The sequence below is a fragment of the Lagenorhynchus albirostris genome, chromosome 7 (assembly GCF_949774975.1).
Source record: "Lagenorhynchus albirostris chromosome 7, mLagAlb1.1, whole genome shotgun sequence".
NCBI classification, from domain to species: Eukaryota; Metazoa; Chordata; class Mammalia; order Artiodactyla; family Delphinidae; genus Lagenorhynchus; species Lagenorhynchus albirostris.
Window position 1 is genome coordinate 30,568,360 of NC_083101.1, and position 19,174 is coordinate 30,587,533.

General features: G+C 38.7%; 1 protein-coding gene across 1 annotated transcript in view; it reads left to right on the top strand.

Annotated features, from left to right (window-relative positions):
- The window catches only part of GRIN3A (glutamate ionotropic receptor NMDA type subunit 3A), a 149,428-nt gene that overhangs the window by 46,386 nt on the left and 83,868 nt on the right, over positions 1–19,174 (top strand). Inside the window, exon 3 of the mRNA XM_060153366.1 lies at positions 13,503–14,550. Coding sequence (XP_060009349.1) covers positions 13,503–14,550 — 1,048 coding nt within the window. The remainder of the gene's footprint in view (positions 1–13,502; positions 14,551–19,174) is intronic.

The window sequence follows — 19,174 nt, forward strand, 5'->3', positions numbered from 1 at the left end:
TGGCGCACGGGCTCAGTTGCTCCACGGCATGTGGGATCTTCCCAGACCGGGGCTCGAACCCATGTCTCCTGCACTGGCAGGCAGATTCTTAACCACTGCGCCACCAGGGAAGTCCTAATCTACTGTTTTTCAACTAGCACTTCACTGAGGCTCAGGACTTTATCTGGGATAAGAAACATCCTCCTTCATAACAAAAATATAAGCAAAGCCTTTAGTTATAATTTCAAATAGTCATTATTTTGGAAGGACAATCTTAAACAATAGACAGGAAAAACCACTTGTGAAAACTATATTAAATTTTTTAATGTCTTTCTGTCTCATATAAAATGGAGAGCACAAGAAAAATAATTCTGTTTGGATCCTAAAAATGTTTAGAAGCTACAGAAATATTTGTTGACTTGGGTTGTATATACTTTAGGGGTTCATTTTATCAAGATCAAACTGATCTTTCTGGCTCCTCAAAATTTAATTTATGTTAAAGTTATGTGCCTCCTTCTATAAAGATCCCATGGCACTTTGTACATGAAATTATATGATGGTACTTGGTCTATTCCATCATCATTATTTGTCTATGTGTCTGACTTCTGAACTAAAATATAAATTCTATTAAGTGGAGATACTATTGAACTTAGTTTAATGCCTGGCATATAGCAGCTACTTAATAGACATTTATTGAAATTAACATAGAAAGAAAAGGAAATTTTATATTATATTTACATCCTACACCATCTGTTGCTCTAGAAGAATAATGGGTGGTTAACAGATAAATAAAATTTTGTCTAAATTAAAAACAGTTTTTTTAACTTACCTAGATACCATCTGGTTTTCTTTTCCTTTTTTTTTTTTTTTTTTTGATAGGATGTTAGGTTAGCAGATAACCTCTGACCTTGTGGCTATTTCCACATGATTATTCCACAAACTTTGAAAGCTGTGAAAGATGAGTGTGAGGTTTGGAGCCTGGAAGCAATTCACAGTGTATACAGGTCAGCAACAATATTTTCATCTCTGTGGATGTGTTTGAGAATGAACTTAAAGAACTTCAGGAAATACGCCTAGGACTTCTTGAACTCCCTGAGGAATATAGTCAAGAGAAAGTTTCAAAGTGTTCAGGAAAGGGTCAAGGGAAGTGAGGAAAAGCCTTCAAGGAGTCTTTATAATGAATAACTGAAAAGCTGCCTTAAGCTATAAAACATCTGTGGATTTTTCATCATCTTTATTTATTTTGTTGAATACAGTCTTTTTAGAAAGTTCGTTATTCTCAGTCCATAAGTCACATCTCCATATAGTAATTTTCTTAATTATTCCTAAATTTTGTGAGGCTGACCCTACTTCCTCACTGCATAATGAAAGTCATGAGGATAATGAGCCATGAATATCGAGTGTCAGAGTTATGCAAGCTTTCATTTCTCACACAGTCACTTTCAGTTTAGGCTGACAGAATTGTTAACATTTTTAAATGTTAATGAAATCACCAAAAACGTGGCTTTTTCAGCATAGGCCTTTAGACTAGAAAAAAATCATTTCTCATGGCAGACTACATAGACGTAATAACAGGTAAAAAGGATTTAATTCCTCCTGGGTCCCCACATGCCAGAGCAAACATCCATCATAACTAAATGTAGACAAAACCACATGGGGGCCAAGTTCATACTGTGATCTTTAACAATTTATTTGCAAGTTGTTTTATTAAATGTTAATTACTTTGAAGCAATGATATCTGATATATTATTTGGCAATAACTTCACAAATACATGTGCAAAGGTGTTTCTGTGCAGTCAGTGACTATTTGTTGAACTAGGGTGAGGCAGACAAAATGAAAGTTGCATCCTGCCATTTTGGAGCTGACAGCCTAGTGCATGAGTTGAAAAGTAAGTAAATGGTTATAAAACAAAGGGATACGTTATTCTTAAAAATAGAAATATGTTCAAATACACAGAGGAGGAAATAATTAACTCTTCTCAGAGAGTTGATGATGAGGAAGAAATACTGGAATTGGATCTTGATAAATGAATAGGAGTTTTCTGGTTTGGAGCAAACATTTCCTCACAGGCACAGGAAATGGCATATGCAAATTTACCAAGACCTGAAAGAAATTTAGTACAGTTGGCGTGTACATTGCATATGAAGAGAATCTGACATGATTCTGGAAAAGTTGTTAATTTGATAGCATGCCACACAGAGCTTTTATGCCAAGCTAAGGAGCATGCATTCTGGATGTCACTTGAATGGCAGAACATTAGGCATGACATTGTTATAAAATAATAATCCTGTAACAAATTAACCAAATAAAGCAATACAGCATAAAATCCTTGCGACTAATTTTTTAAAAACCATTAAGATACAAAAACTTGTTTTTATTTCTCCAAATCTGTTTTAGCTTTGCCCACATTTACTCCCTTACCTCATTCTAAACACCAGACTCTGTTGAAAATGAATAGGAGTTTGAGGACTTCCCTGCTGTTCTTAGGGTTAGGATTTGCCCATGCTTATCTGAAGGCCCTGGGTGGTAATGAATCTATGTTTCTGGAGAAAGAGCCCCTTGATTTATTCATAGCCTAGTCAAAGGCAGTTATCCTTCCTTTAGAAATTCCAAGACCCTAGACATCGATAGACACCTTGGTCCCCTTGGCCTAAGAAGTCTCTGACCCTTTAGCTAATTAATCATAGTCCTGATAGTTATTCTAGCTTCTCAGCAGGCTATAGAATCTATGGAACCTTGCCTTTCTTCTTGGAAGAGCTTCTGCAATTCAGTTCTGTATCAAGTGGGCAGTGATTAATTCATTTATTCATCCACAAACATATGTTGAAGCTTACTTATATTAGGCTAGGACCTTGGCTAATGCTGGAGACACAAAGAATAGAAAACAGGGGCCCTGCTCCCAGGAAGCTTACAACCCCCTTCTTTTGTTCTTTCAGAGAGAGACAATATGCTCCTCCACTTACCCATATTTTTTATCCATTTTTTTTTGATCTAGCAGTTTGGTTATCATTCCTCACTGAGACAACACCCATTCTACTAGTGATTATCCTTCGGCATTAGCTGGCATTGTTAGGCCCGCTCCTCAGTTGTCCTTGAAAAATGGTTCAGTGTGCTAGAGAGACTCTTTCCCCTCCAGGCTATGTTCATCTTTATGCTTACATGGTCAAGCAATACCAAGATTCACTGGCCTTTCATTAATAGTAAATGTTGCTTTATTTATTGATTCTGCATGTATTATCCAGAACATATATGTGCCATGTATTATGAGGCACTAGGAAGCTTCAGAAAAATAAAGACTAAAACAAATACCCATTCAAAAGTCCCAAGGTATAAACTGATGATGTTCCCGGTCTCATTGCTGGATACTAGAAGAGTTCCAGGAGAACTTGAGGTGGCATGATATAATTCTAACCTGGGGTATTCCCATTCACCTTTACAATAATTTACTGGCATTGTGACCCTGCCAAAGTTATTTAATCTCTAGAAAATTTAATTTCCTTAATTATAAGGATTCCTACCTTGAAAAGTTAAGTGGTATGCCTAAGGTCATTCAGTTAGTACTTTATAGGGGAAGGTTTAAACTGTCTAAATCCAAGTTCCAGGCTCTTTCAGAATTAATATAAACTTTCCTTAATTGGGATCCCATTACTTTGTCATTCATATTCTTTCAGCCAAAAGCTATATAAATCAGGAGGTGCGATTACCCATGAATAAGTCTTCTTCTCCTAAAGACCTCTACTGAGCCAAACTAGTTAGCCTGTGTGTTTCAACATGTACTCAAAAGAAATGCAGTTGCATTGAACCTGAAAGCCACGGGTTGGATGATGTTAACACTGGTTCCTTGGGTCCCCAAGGAGAACCCATTGCTGTGGGGTGACCTACTGTGTCCAGCTGTTACTCCTAAGTTAACTTTCTCTGCAAGGCTACCACGGAGTCAGTACTTCTAGAAAACACATGCTTCGGTGTCATGAATCGTAAGGACAACAGTTAAGGTCTATGTTTCCAGATGTTTCCAGTAAGAACTCCTGTCACTGGACTAATTTGGCTAAATCCTTTGAATTTGCCCATCCCTCTATGTCACTTAAGTCATGCCAAGAGCTGTGTCGAAAATCTTCTCTAAGTCACGGGGGCCTCAAACAAGGAACAGTAAAAGATGTGTATCCCCTCAGGACCCTGTTTTGAAGAATACAGCTTAAATTTGCTTAATCTAGCTTCCAGCAGGTTTTAAACTGTGGCAATTTCCCACATTAGGAGAACTTCCAAGCTTCTATTTGCCTGAGTGGAAATTGTGATTATATTCTTTGTTGAATACTTTTTACTTTGTATGCATCTACTATAAAATTTGGAAATATGTCATAAAAAAGAGGTACTCTGAATTCTAGATCTATCCCAGGGCCACTTCAACCTCCAGTGGCAAATACTACATAGTGTCCCATTGACAGGGCTATGCTAAGGGAAGGGATATCAGCACCTGGACTAGTGCTGGAGCCAGATCTAGAGAGCTAGAAGGAATTAAGGTTGGATATTACACAAAGCAAGAGGAGCCATCCAAGGGATGGGCACAGGCCATAATTGTGTAGAGAAGTCAAGGTTTATATCAAAAAATGAAAGGAAAGAAAAACAACATAAGAATATGGTACAAATCTAACTACTGTGGGAGAAAAACACAGAAGGAAAAGAAGTACCCGCTTGCCAGTTCTGCCACATGAAAGCTGAAAAATAGGGCACTATGTCTATGTGTCTGATTTTTTGACTTAGTGATCCCATCACATCACACACACAGCCCAAGAAGTATATTCAAACATGACTCAATCACAAAGATTAGTATTCATATTTTTCTCTTCTTGGGAAAAAAGTCAAGGACAAGAGCTCTCCTTCCACTCTATAGTTTCACTTACTGGCAAAACAGACCCCAATGGTCCATGGGTGTATGTATGTACATTTAATATGTTATTAAATTGCTGTTTGCTCATTAGCTGATGGAAATCTATTTTAAAAGATGAGCTTTGTAAGTTGTTTTAAAAGAGGATATAGTCAATGGTTACAATGTGGGGCCCTCTGCTTTAAAGATTGAAATTTAGCAATTTCCAATTCCTATTAAATTCCTTATTGTTAGAGAGGTTTCCCATAGAACTAATTTCTATTTTTGATAATCTCCATTGTTCAGGGAGAAACGTATTAGAATTTTAATGCTCTGAATAATCTATAAATTACAAATACAATATCAATACTTCCTGGCTGATTGAGTCCCATTCTTCTGGCAATGTGAGGAAGTGCTCTTGAAGAAACCCATGTCTGATTTGAGCAGGAAACATGTGTTTAATTGCATTTATCCCACAAACATCACTGAGCAGTTATACGGTCCAGGTACCATGTTGTGCCTAAGATCCAAAGATGACTCAGTGTGACAGATGCTTAGATGAACGCTGAAGTCTCAGCTGGACAGCCTGCAGTGTTATGAAGCAGAGCAGTGGGAAAAGGAGGATTTGTTCATTCCTCACAGCAACTGTACGGAAGAGACTGCTCTCAGAATGTGGAGAATGTCAAAATCCATGCCGCTGAGGATCTTACAGTCTAAAAAGTCAAAGATGGAGTTAATTGGCCGCAATTAGGTGGTTGCTAGGAAAAGGAAACATAAGGATGACACCAAAACTTTTGCCCTGAGCAACTGGAAGGATGGAGTTGCCATTAATTAAGATAAAGAAAACTGTAGAAGAATCAGGTTGTGAGGTGGGTGAGAACCACCAGGAATTCAATTTTGCTAATGTTAACTTTGAGATAATTCATAGATATCCAAATGCAGTTGTCAAGTAGGTAGGTGGTGATCTTCCAGAGTTCAGGAAGGAGGTCTGGACTGGAGATACAATTTTCCCCAAAGGGAAAAATAAATTTTAAGGATTTATAGAGCAAAACAGATATTCCCAGATACAGATATGGTTAATGGAAGGCAATTATAACAGGGGGAAAAAGCAAAGATAAGAGGGCAATTTTAAAAGAAATGAAAAACAAATGAGAGAAATAGACATGCAAAGAGACAAGCTGATGCCTGAAGAAAAGATCAAAGTAGAAATGAATATATGACTTATAAACAACTGGGCATGGAAGAAGACACATAAGGATGATGATGCATTTAGACAACGCAAAAGTAGATTCATACATCTCCAAAATGAAGACTGGAAAAAATGGGATTATGATAGAACTAGTTCAAGATAAGAAAAGATAACAAATTTATAATGAATATAAAAACATAAGATTAGTAAAACTTTATATGCTGAATAAGAAGAAAAATCAGGGGCAACAGGTCTTAAAATCTTTAAGAACATGGCAACATTATTTACAGTAGGAGATTTTTATTTAACTTTAGTAAATTTTAGAGCAAGTTTTTAAAAAGTAAAAATAATACATGAATTTGTAATTAAGCCAATAAATTAAGATAAATACTGCAGTTAACATTCTATTATTAAAGAATATATGAACACAAATATATCATCTTCCAAAAATCCAGAAAAGAGAGAGGTGGGAGGAGATCTAGAAAGAAGGAATTAACAAAACCCAAGTTAATTAATTAGAAGAAATCCTAAGATTAGTATAAATGATATTATATACAGTTCCATAGCAACAAATTCTTAGGAGGATATCATTCGCCAAGATGGACCCAGAGAAATAGAAAGTTTAATAGAAGAGATTGAAAAAGTGATTGAAAAATTACAATTTTTTAGAAAGTGGTAGGCCCAGGTAGTTTTACAACTTACTCTTGCAAACTCAAATGGGAAAACAAAACAATAAGCATTTTAGTTGGAATTGATCTAATACATTTCTTATGAAAGTTATTTGCTTTCTGCATTTTTAAGACTGCCTTCAGTCTCATTTTGAGAGTAATACAATAAACCTTCTCTCAAATGAATTATAAGGGGGAGAGTATAATGAGCTCTATAATTTACTTTTTAAATGCCCTAAATGAGTTAAAGCAATCAAGAGAGAACTTCCACAAGCTCTCTTGTCCATATCCACCCACCTACTTGCCTCTGGACCCTGTATTCTCTCTGCCTTCTCTCATGTCCATGCTCCTCTTTTGTCACAGCAAAGAGCATCACCCCCTCTTGCACCTTAGAGCACAATCCCTTTTGCCCCTCAAGGGAACTGTCCCAGGAATTCTCTCTCTTCTATCCTACATCAACAATTTTTCTATTTTTACTAGATCATTCCCATCATCATAAAAGCCTGCACATATATATATACTTATATTTATATATGTACTTAATTTTTCCTCTCCACCACTATTCCATTTTTGTCCTCTTTATAGCATAACTCTCTGAAGAGTTATCTCCAGTTTCTCTCTTTCCATTTTCTCTTGAAACATTAGGCTCCAATACTTCACTGAACTTACTCTCATGAAGTCACCAGTGGCCTACATGTTTCTAAAGCGAACGGTCAGTTCTCAGTCCTCATTGCATTTGAGCTGTTAGAAGCATTGACACAGCTGATAAGTGTCCCCTCCTCGAAAAATCCTTTTTACTTGGCTTCTAGAACACAACACAGCCCGCTTTATGTCTCTGGTTACTTCTCAGTTTCCTTTGCTAGTTCTTCCTCACCTGCAACACCTCCAAATGTTGAAGTGCCCTGGACTCACTCCTTGAACTTCTTCTCATCTACAATTACCATTATGATCTCCTTAAATACCCTATATAGACTTTTGGCTCCCAAACTGTACCTCCAGTCCAGACCTACTTCGTAAACTCTGGAAGATCACCACCTACCTACTTGACAACTACATTTGGATATCTATGAATTATCTCAAAATTAACATTAGCAAAACTGTACTCCTGGTGGTTCTCACCCACCTCACAACCTGATTCTTCTACAGTTTTCTTTATTTTAATTAATGACAACTCCATCCTTCCAATCGCTCAGGGAAAAAACTTTGGTGTCATCCTTATGTTTCCTTTTCCTAGCAACTATATGAGCCATCAGCAAATCCTGTCAGTGGCAGCTTCAAAATTTATCAAGATCCAACTAATTCTTCTCACCTCCACTGCTACTACCTCAGTCTAAACCATCATCAACTTTTGTCTGGTATTTGAAACAGCCTCCTAACTGGTCTTTCTGCTTCTGCTCTTGTCTCTCTGTAGTCCATTCTCAACACAACACTGAGACGAGCCTGTTAAAATGTAGGTCATGGGCTTCCCTGGTGACGCAGTGGTTGAGAGTCTGCCTGCCGATGCAGGGGACACGGGTTCGTGCCCCGGTCTGGGAAGATCCCACATGCCGCAGAGCGGCTGGGCCCCGTGAGCCATGGCCACTGAGCCTGCGCGTCCAGAGCCTGTGCTCCGCAACGGGAGAGGCCACAACAGTGAGAGGCCCGCGTACCGCAAAAAATAAATAAATAAATAAAATGTAGGTCATATCTTATCACTTCTCTGCTCAAAACCTACCAGTGGCTCTCCATCTCACGTAGAGAAGAAACAAAGTCCTTACGGTGACCTACAAAATCCTATTTTCCCCACCTCCCACTCCCCATAAGTTTTTTGTGACCTCATCTTTAACTCTCCTGCCCCTCCCTCCCTTAGCTATTTCTCAAACATACCCGGTACAGTCACACTCAAGGACACTGGACTCCTTGCTCCCTATACAGGGAATGCTCTTTACCCAGATATCCTCTTGGTCAGCTCCTTCCCTTTCTTCAACCCTTTACTCAAATATCACCTTCTCCTGGCCTCTCTAATCTAAAATTCCACCCTACTGCCATCAACCCTGACACATCTTATCTCCTTACTCTGCTTTATTTTTTCTCCTTTGCACTTAGCACTAACATCCCATTCATATTCCCTACTTATCATATTCTGTTCCCTCGATAGACTAAAAGCTACATAGTTTTGTTCACTACTATATCCCCCAGAATCTGGAATAGTGCCTGGTAAAAGTGAGTATTATGGAATGAATAAATGATTGATTGGGTGATGTTTTGTTAACATCTTTGTTCATTTATTTTAATGCATAAGAAAATATTTTAATTAGTAAGTCAAGTGTTGTGTGCAAATGTGGCTTCTAAAATATATTAAATACATTAAACACTGATCTTGCTTATATTTGTGAACTGTCTCAAAAACATTTTTTACATAATTTGAAAAGTTCAGATTTTATCTCAGCTCCTATTCAAATCAACACATATTCTTAGTTAGTGACATAATTGGGAATTTTACTGAAGTAATAAGTTACCTCCAAGCAGATTAACCAATGACCTTTATCCTTTCAAGCAGAGTGGTATCTTGGGAGATCTGCTGATAAGAAAGATGGATACCTGAACTGCTTTGTTAAACACTCACTATGCACAAGGCACAGTGCTAAACCAGATTCTCACTCATGGAGTGCGATTCAGACCCTTATCATACCATGACAGAGCTATTGTACTAGTCTTCGAAGTGGTCTCCTGGTCACTATCTCTTCCTTCCTATAGACACATTGTACCTGTTGCCAGAGCAGTATTACCAATGCAGACTTATGGTTACATCATTACTCTACTTCGAAATCTTCATGGCTCCCCTTTTCCTGTTAAATAAAATCCAGCCTCATAAAATGGACATGCAAAGCCTCTAGAGTTCAGTTGCAACCTGAATATGTTTCTACTCTGCTGTCCAATCTGATTGTTATACTTACCACCCCTTGTTAAATTTTCCACCTCCTACCTTTCCTCATGATATTTGAACTGGAAGATTTATTAAGAATTCATAGCTAGGCTGGAGAAGTAGTATGATCAGCACAGAATGTAGTGGTATTATTATTGGTCCCTGTGACCCAGGCTCTAAACTACTATTAAAAGAATTTAAGATTACTTTTCTCTCTTTTTTTTCCCACAGTGCTCTGTGGGCTTACATTTAGCTCATAATCAACTTAAATACTCCAGGTCTTATTTATATGACCTTCCATCAAGCCGAGTTTTACACATTCTTAATACAGTTTGTGAATTAAATGCAATCATGTGCATTTGACCCTCTCAATATCACTACTTTTCTTTCTGAAACTACGTATCTCTTGATTTTGCCATTTTTTCCACTTCTGCTATTACCTTAGCCCTTGTCACCTTAAGGCCCTTGTGAAACAGGCAGAGAGAGAGGAAGAGAGGAAGCAAGAGGCGGAAAGGAGCATTATTCCTCACAGCTGAAACTGTGCTCAGCCACCTTCTCCTTCCAAACCATTTCCTATATAGCTAGCAGGAAAACAAAATCTTTCTAAAATCAAATCTGATGATCCTGTCCCTCCTCAGAAAAATTCTCTCGATGGCTCTCCATTAGCTTCATCGTGGCCTCAGTCCTTTTGTAACTCACTTCTCACCCTCATCTCCAGCCTTATTTCTCACCACTTACCATCATGCAGCTTGCTCTCTCTGTCTCTGGCTTTTGCACATGCATCTCCCTGTGCTGACAGCACCAAGCCCCAGCTTCTCTTCCTGGTTAACTGTAACTCCTTCTTCAAGACTCAGCTCTCGCACCTGCTCCTCTCAGAAGCCTTCCTTGTCACCCCTAGATTGTGGGTGCCCTTGCTTTCTGTTCCAATGGCACCCAATTCTACCTCCATCAGGATGCTTATTACACTGGTTTAGAATTGCCTGTTCGCTTTTCTTTCTCCCCATCACTAGACTTTGAGCTCCTTGAGAACAATGAGTGTGTCTTTCATCTCTATAACTCATACTAAGAACAGTGCCTGGTATTTGTATCAGTTTATCTTGCCAATAAAATTATTCCTGATTTTCCTTTTTCTTGTTCATCCAAGAAGAGTCCAGGGCAAGATAAAAAGGAACACGGTAGAGATCACTTCAAGCAAAAGCAAGATTTCAACACTGTAATCTTTTAGCTAACATAGTGAATATTCAAACTTGGCTATGCATTGTCATTCCATTACAAAGAATACATAGTGAAGGTGACAATAACTAAAGCTATTAATGAGATTTTTAACTTATCCTCTCTGTAAAACTGAAAATAAAAGTAATCCATCATTAATGGGGATTCTCTGAGACCCAATTTCTTGGTGCCAACTGCATAGTGAAACAAACACTGGATTTTCCAATCTGGGAAAATGAAAGACATTTAGATCCTGACTGATATGTCTTTCTGTGATAGATGAGTGCCTCAAAGACAACTGAGCATTGTTCTTTAGTCATGGCCATGCTGAATGCTATTTAACATCGATAATGAGGAATAGGTTTTACTGGAATGAGGGAGTTATATAATCTCTAAAAGATTCCTGAAGACCGCTTTTCTGAGATGATTTTAGTATATATTTACTCAGTGGTAGTCCTTCGTAGGTCCATCCAGTTAAAAGTTTATAATCATTAAGCCCCAACTATTCTTAAAATAATGAAGGGCTTCTCTTTCTACAACTTTAACTTTACTTTCCTGATCACTAAATTGACCAAATAAAATTATTTACTAATAACTGTTTTATTCCCTAGGCTATGTCAGTGTGTGTGTGTGTGTGTGTGTGTGTGTGTGTGTGTGTGTGTGTGTCTTAACAAATCTAACAGTAAATTGCTCATCAGAAACACAGTTGTAGTCACCCTTCTATTATAGTACCTAGGTAATTATCAGTTGATTAATCTGTATATTTTAATGATTTGGTTCCCTACTTCCCTAAAGAAGCAGAAAACTGTTTGAAAGTCTAAGATAACTGAGACTTCATTACTTGTTGCTAAACAGAATTCATTTTAAGTGGTAGAGTCCCACTGGGGAGAGCTAACATGAATAATTACTATTATATGCAATCTACCAAAATGAGCAGTTTCATTGCATTTAGTGACAGTAGCATCTTCAAATGTGATTTACATTTATATCTGTAATGAAAATTAGTATATTCTTCACACTTTCTGATTTTTCTGTTTCTTCTGTGGCAGCACAACTTCTTACTACTGGTATTTGCATTTATAAATTACAGAGTAATGTTTGTGGAAAGCAATGGATGAATGTGTTTCATGAAGAAACACATTCTGTATCATCCAACTCCTCATAAAAATCTTCTATGTTACAGTCCACATTTCAATTTAATTTCTTTTAATTTGAAGTAAGTCTTGAGTAGCCTCTATGAGTTTATCATAATGCAGTACTTTGTGCCTCCAACTAGAAAAGTTCTATTAAAAAACTAGGAAAAGTGACCTGGGACAGCCTTTGAAAAAATTTGAATGACATTAAATAATAATTACCATATCTGGAACATCTGTTCTATGTCAAAAGGTGTGGTATATACTTCACATGCATTATTTCTAACCCTTGCAGTAGAAATAATTTAAAAATAAAAATGTAATAACCTCCCCCATTTTGCTGATGACAAAACTGAAGCTTAGAGTTCAGTAAATTTGTGTCCAAGGACAATACTAGAAGGTGGGTGGACCAATATTCTAACACAGGTGTGTTTGATGTCAAAATGTGGGCTTTATTTCTGACACAAGGCCATAATTAAGAGTACAGAGGGGGCTTCCCTGGTGGCGCAGTGGTTGGGAGTCCGCCTGCCGGTGCAGGGGACATGGGTTCGTGCCCCGGTCCGGGGGGATCCCGCATGCCGCGGAGGAGCCTGTGCTCTGCGGCGGGAGAGGCCACAGTAGTGAGAGGCCCGCGTACTGAAAAAAAAAAAAAACAGTACAGAGGTGCCTCGAGCTCATATATTACCTCTTATTGTCTTATCTTCCCAAACTCAAGAAAAACAGAGACTGACCAAGCATTTCCCTGCCTTGTCCATAGCAGAACATATACTGACAGTGCCCTGGTTCCCAGGGTTAGGAATCAGTATATCATTCAGTTGGTAATTTTCCTTTCTTTGACTTCTGGCAGAAGCTCTCTCTAGAGCCAGAGCCAACTGTTTTTCTCTAATGACTTAGAGGGAGGTTAGCCTGAGGCTGTCCTGGGAACTGCAAGTCTATTCATCATCTTTTTCTTTATTCCATGGATGGTATCCAACACGCAGCTTAGACTGGCCTCATGCTGACAGACATGTCGATTGTTTCCACGCTAAACACTGATAACAAGATTTGGCTATTTTCTAGAATTATGAATGTAATTTTAAGCAATCATAAAAGTATATACATATGTATTATAACTTATTCCTTGCACCAAAGATAATATATTTATTGAGCTGATTTATTTGCAATTGAATGTGGTGAGCAGTAGAAATGAGACATGTTAAAGATGCTGAGAACCTTCATAGCTTGGAAATTTGTAAGAATATATAATTAACCATTTACAACAGAAAACAATTAACACATTCCTTAACTAGGAATAAAGATTTGGAGTAAGACCACAAGTCAAGCACCCAGCCCAGGTGTTAGAACCTGAGGTTGAGATCTCATTTGCTCAATGAAATAGGGACTCTTGTCCTAGAAAGAGTCCAGCTTATTAATTCCTAAAGTAATTACAGGCAGTGCCTTTTGAAAAAAAATAGAGTTTCTTCTTATTAAGACAGAGAAGAAAAGATGAGCACCGCTTCCGGACTTTGGCCTCACCTCTCTTCCTCACTTTTTGCCTTTGCTCCTCTTTGGCAGGTTTCTAGCCAACACCACTTTCAGAGGCCTCAGTGGTTCCATCAAAGTAAAAGGTTCCACTATCATCAGCTCAGAAAACAACTTTTTCATCTGGAATCTGCAACATGACCCCCTGGGAAAGCCAATGTGGACACGCTTGGGCAGCTGGCAGCAGGGGAAGATTATCATGGACTATGGAATATGGCCAGAGCAAGCCCAGAGGCACAAAACCCACTTCCAACACCCAAGTAAGCTACACTTGCGAGTGGTTACTTTGATCGAACATCCATTTGTCTTCACACGGGAGGTAGATGATGAAGGCTTGTGCCCTGCTGGCCAACTCTGTCTAGACCCCATGACTAATGATTCTTCCATACTGGACAGCCTTTTTAGCAGCCTTCATAGCAGTAATGATACAGTGCCCATCAAATTCAAGAAGTGCTGCTATGGATATTGCATTGATCTGCTGGAAAAGCTAGCAGAAGACATGAACTTTGACTTTGATCTCTATATTGTTGGGGATGGCAAATATGGAGCCTGGAAAAATGGGCACTGGACTGGGCTGGTGGGTGAACTCCTCAGTGGGTCAGCCCACATGGCAGTCACTTCCTTCAGCATCAATACTGCACGAAGCCAGGTGATAGATTTCACCAGTCCTTTCTTCTCCACCAGCTTGGGCATCTTAGTGAGGACCCGAGACACAGCAGCTCCCATTGGAGCCTTCATGTGGCCACTCCATTGGACAATGTGGCTGGGGATTTTTGTGGCTCTGCACATCACTGCCATCTTCCTCACTCTCTATGAATGGAAGAGCCCCTTTGGTATGACTCCCAAGGGGCGGAACAGAAGTAAAGTTTTCTCCTTCTCTTCAGCCTTGAATGTCTGTTATGCCCTCTTGTTTGGTAGAACAGCAGCCATCAAACCCCCAAAATGCTGGACTGGAAGGTTTCTGATGAACCTTTGGGCCATTTTCTGTATGTTTTGCCTTTCTACATATACAGCGAATTTGGCTGCTGTCATGGTAGGTGAGAAGATCTATGAAGAGCTTTCTGGAATACATGACCCTAAGGTAATACTTCTTTTAACTCTAGATTTCCTAATTGTCAATTTTAACTCCATATATTGTATTTTATGCTGTAGTATGTCTATATTCTTTCATCTAACAGAAGAATATTCTCTGAACCATCCATAGAGACTAGTCCAAAAAAGCCTGTTGCCTGGTTGCACTAAATATTTCATTGTTTTATTAAATGAAACAAAAAGAGTGAGGGATGCTTTTAGGAGCTGTTTGTTCCAGAGAAAGTCCTTCTGGTAGAAACATCTATTTGTGCAGTTTTTCCTTTGTTAGTTAACCATCTGGCAGAATAGCTATCAGGGAATAGTCTTACAAAGTATTTTCACCTAAAGTAAACTTCAAAATGAATTAATTACTTCTCTTGGGAATTAATGGAAATAAATAGTAAGGTCCATATTTTAAATTGTAAAGAAACTTTTTTTCACCATGAAAAATTGTAAAATGGAAAGAACTAACATTTTATCATAAGCACCCAGAGTCGGATGCTAGAAAACTCAATGGGTACAGACAAGGAGTACTGAGCTAACTGAGGTGGCAAGGTTAGCTAGGAACAGGGTGTCCTTATAGAGTAAGGACAACTGATCACCTTGGGGTTGGAGGAGTGTGCCAGCAGTCACATTACAACGTCCAAGAACATTCAAGAAAATTGTATCTATTCTAGGCCTCCTTTGATATCCTAGACATCTGACTGTAAGGGTAGAAGGGAGGAAGGGGGTGAAGTTCAGGTAAGCAGGTAAAGCAGTGGTGATACTTGAGTAAGGACAGCCATGTCTATGTTCTCTCTGGATTGAAACAAGACCTCTTTTGTGACTGGGAGTATGGAGACCTTGGTCCAACCTGGTGGGAGTAGAGAGGAGGGGGTTGTCAGGGCTCAAAGCAATTAGAATAGGACTCCAGGGAGTACTACAGTCCCAATGGGGAACAGAATGCAGATCCAGAGCAGAAGTGTATACCAATGTGTAGGACCCATCTAGGAGAGACTGGAGAAAGCTGCAATTCAGTGGGCATCCCCAGGACACAATGTGTTTAAAGCAACTTGAGCTAAGCTGAGTGTTTCAAACTGTGAAACATTCACCATGCCTTTTCAAATATCCCTTTTCACATCAAATCTCATGGTATTGAACCATTTACTACATATTTTTATCAAACATTTAAAATTAATTACACAGAGCATGAACAAATAGGACATTTACAACTGTCTTTGTTAAATGATGGAGTGGCCCAGAAGGCTGGTGGCAGCTTTAGAGAATTCTCATAAATGGTTTGGATTAGGATATGGTCTGTTTTGCAAACAAATGAACATGAGAAATTTGACCCATATACTGAAAACCTCCTCGTAAGAGGCGTGAACCTCATGAAAAGATTCAACAAACAATGGGTCATTGACTAGGCAATGAATTGCATCACTTCTTATTGTGCACTCAGGACTTTAGGTTATCAGCTGGAGTTTAGTGAACACAAATAAGTTCTGTAGTATAAATACATGTGTTATCCTGAAGAGAGATTTTGGTGATGCTTCAGCATTCACACTGCACTGGTATTAGCGGCCTCTATTTATTCTTTGCCCCAAGAGGCCTATAGATCTCCCAAAGGTTCACCATCTTAAAAGAAACTTACTCGAATTTTCTTGCAAGAGTCTTGCAATGTGATGCTTAAATTACAAACTAGACTTGGAAACCATTCAATCCAATCTAGTATAAGAAACAATCTAATATATATGCCTGTTGTTGTGAAGATTCCAGACCATTATTGTACGTAAAAAGATGAACACAATACTGACTAGAGTTTCATTAATCAGAACCAAAGATTACCAAAATTGTTATGGATGTTACACATGAGAAACCTGAAGTAATGATTATTTTAGGGATTAGAAAGAATGCATAAAGATAAACCATACACAGAAGTAAAAGTTTTTTTAAACAAAAAGAAACAACCATTCCAACCCCAACTCCACCAGAATAAAAAGGTGACATTTTTATAATCTAACACAGCCCACAGGACAGAGTGAGAGGAAGTGGACAATGTCAACTTTGTGTTACATCTAGTAAGGTCTTAAAGAAGTGGGACAAGCCTAAATCTAAAACATTTTCAACTTTAGATAATAAATGAAGATCCACTAAGGTTCCCAAAAATGTATTTCTCTTTCCTAATGTTGTTTCTATATTAAAGTCTCTCACTTTTTTTTTTTCATATAAAGACACCCAGATTATTTGATTAAGCAATACTCGACATCTGGGCTTTTGGCAAATAATGTTGGTGACAGAATTGTTCAGTTTTCATCCAGATGTATGGTATTATGCAGATGACATAATGTCCTCACCTTCCCATGGAGAGGTATGATCAAAATAATTTCCATACCCTTTCAGTCACTCAGCATTCATTCTTAAGTATATTCCACTCACTCACATGAGCTCTTTTCTCTCCTACCAATGCTCAAATCTTTGAGTGCCTCTATCCTTTATTTACACTAAATGATGTGGAGAAATTCAGAAGTGAATAAGTCAAGTAGGGGAGAAAAGATAAAAAAGATAAAAACACAAGGAGAAATAACTTAGAAAGTTATAAGTGTTCGTAGGATTGAAAATTAGTACAGCCACTATGAAAACAGTCTGGAGGTCCTCAAAAAACTAAAAGTAGAACTACAAAAAATAAAGTTATAAGCATGCCAAAGTTTAGAAACAAATATGTAAAAGTTCAAGGAAAGTGTGATCACCTTCAAGGGAAGGCTTAATTAATAAGATAAAATGTGTGCTTATTCTTGAAGAAGACTTGGAATTTGGACATGTGCATCAAGGAAAGAAGAATGGACATTCCAAGCAAAAGAACAGAATGAACTACTTGGAGGTGGAAAGTGTAAGGCACAGTCAGGATATCTTCAGGAGTTCTCTTTAGTCACAGCATGAAAGGAAAGAGAAGATCCAAGTCTGAAAAGTAAGTTCGGTCGAGATATCACAGGATCTTTGACATCAGGCTAAGGAAAGTGAATACTTGACACTAGAGGTCCATTGACATTTTTGAACAGTGGAATAGCACAGAGAAGCAGAATCCATTTAAGATGGTTTTTTTGGCAGCAGCACGTAAACACGATTAGAAGAGAAAGATAGTGGACAGAGTTGAAGTTATAGCTACTGTCACTAATAAAAAGAAGAAAGAGTCAAGAAACATTGTGGTGACCAGGTCAGTAGGACTTGGCAATTAATTGGATATGAGTGGCAACAAAGAGTCACACCTTCAAAGTTGCAGGCCCGAGTGTCTGAGGGGATGGTACCATTCAAGGAAGCAGAAAAGGCAGTTTAAGAGCTAGAAAATATGATGATCAGGTCAGTTTCATACTGGGCATCTTAAAAGCTGTATTGGACATCCAGGTGAAATCCACCAGGCATTGGGAAACATGGAGCCAGAGTTCAGGAGTGACACTGAAGCTGGTGGGAATCTTGGGCAGAGAGGTGACACTGCGTATTAAAGCACTGGGGGAGTATGAGACCCCAAGGGAGAAGGCAGTAGGGAGAAAAATTACTGTCTGAGGAGAAGCAGCAGGCATAAAGTTGGAATATGGGTTTGTGGAGAGATGAGGTGTAGAAGGTGAGGAGAAAAAAGTGCCCTGAAGCGAAGTCATGCAGGCCCTTGCATGCCTCTCTGTACATTGAATTTTAACTTTTTGAGATACAGAGTGATATTATCCCATCTGCCAAGGCAGTTATCAAATAGGACAAAGGCTGATCAGTGCCCAGTCCAAACCATGAGAATTAGCATGTGTGTGTCTTTGAATGTCTGATGAAACTGGGTTTATGTGGTTTGCTTTTTTCCGGTATTTTTCAAGATTCCATTTTCATAGCATGTTAGCTGAGGAGTGAAAAGGTATCATTTACATAGAAGTCACATATCTCCTGTGGTTCTCTTGGGATATTTGTTTTTCCATGTAAGGTAAAAATCTCCTACATCTGAATGAGAGGTGATTTATGTGGAATGTTGGTCACACTCTGAAAATTCTTCTGCCCCTTACTCACAGTCTCATTTATTTTCATATCTTTTCATCCCCCTCAATTACTGGGTATCAAGACAGATCCCATTGTACTATGCTGCCATTTTCATTCCATTTTCCCACAGCTCATTTAATTCACCCCAGGCAAATTTCCCTGTGCCTCCACATTAATGCTCTTGAACACCGGCCTCTTTCCCTTCTCTAACTCTTCTTTAGTTATCTTGGGATAATCTCCCCATGTCTTCCTGTTATATTGTGTGCCTGAAAACTTTGAGAATAACAACTCCCAGACTTCCCTAGAAGAATTTTATTAAGAAATGTGCTCCTGGAGGACCTTCAAGATGGCAGAGGAGTAAGACGTGGAGATCACCTTCCTCCCCACATATACATCAAAAATACATCTACATGTGGAACAACTCCTACAGAACACCTACTGAATGCTGGCAGAAGACCTCAGACTTCCCAAAAGGCAAGAAACTCCCAAGTACCTGGATAGGGCAAAAGAAAAAACAAAAAAAACAGAGACAAAAGAATAGGGACGGGACATGCACCACTGGGAGGGAGCTGTGAAGGAGGAAAAGTTTCCACACACTAGGAAGCCCCTTCACTGGTGGAGACAGGGGGGTGGGGGGGAAG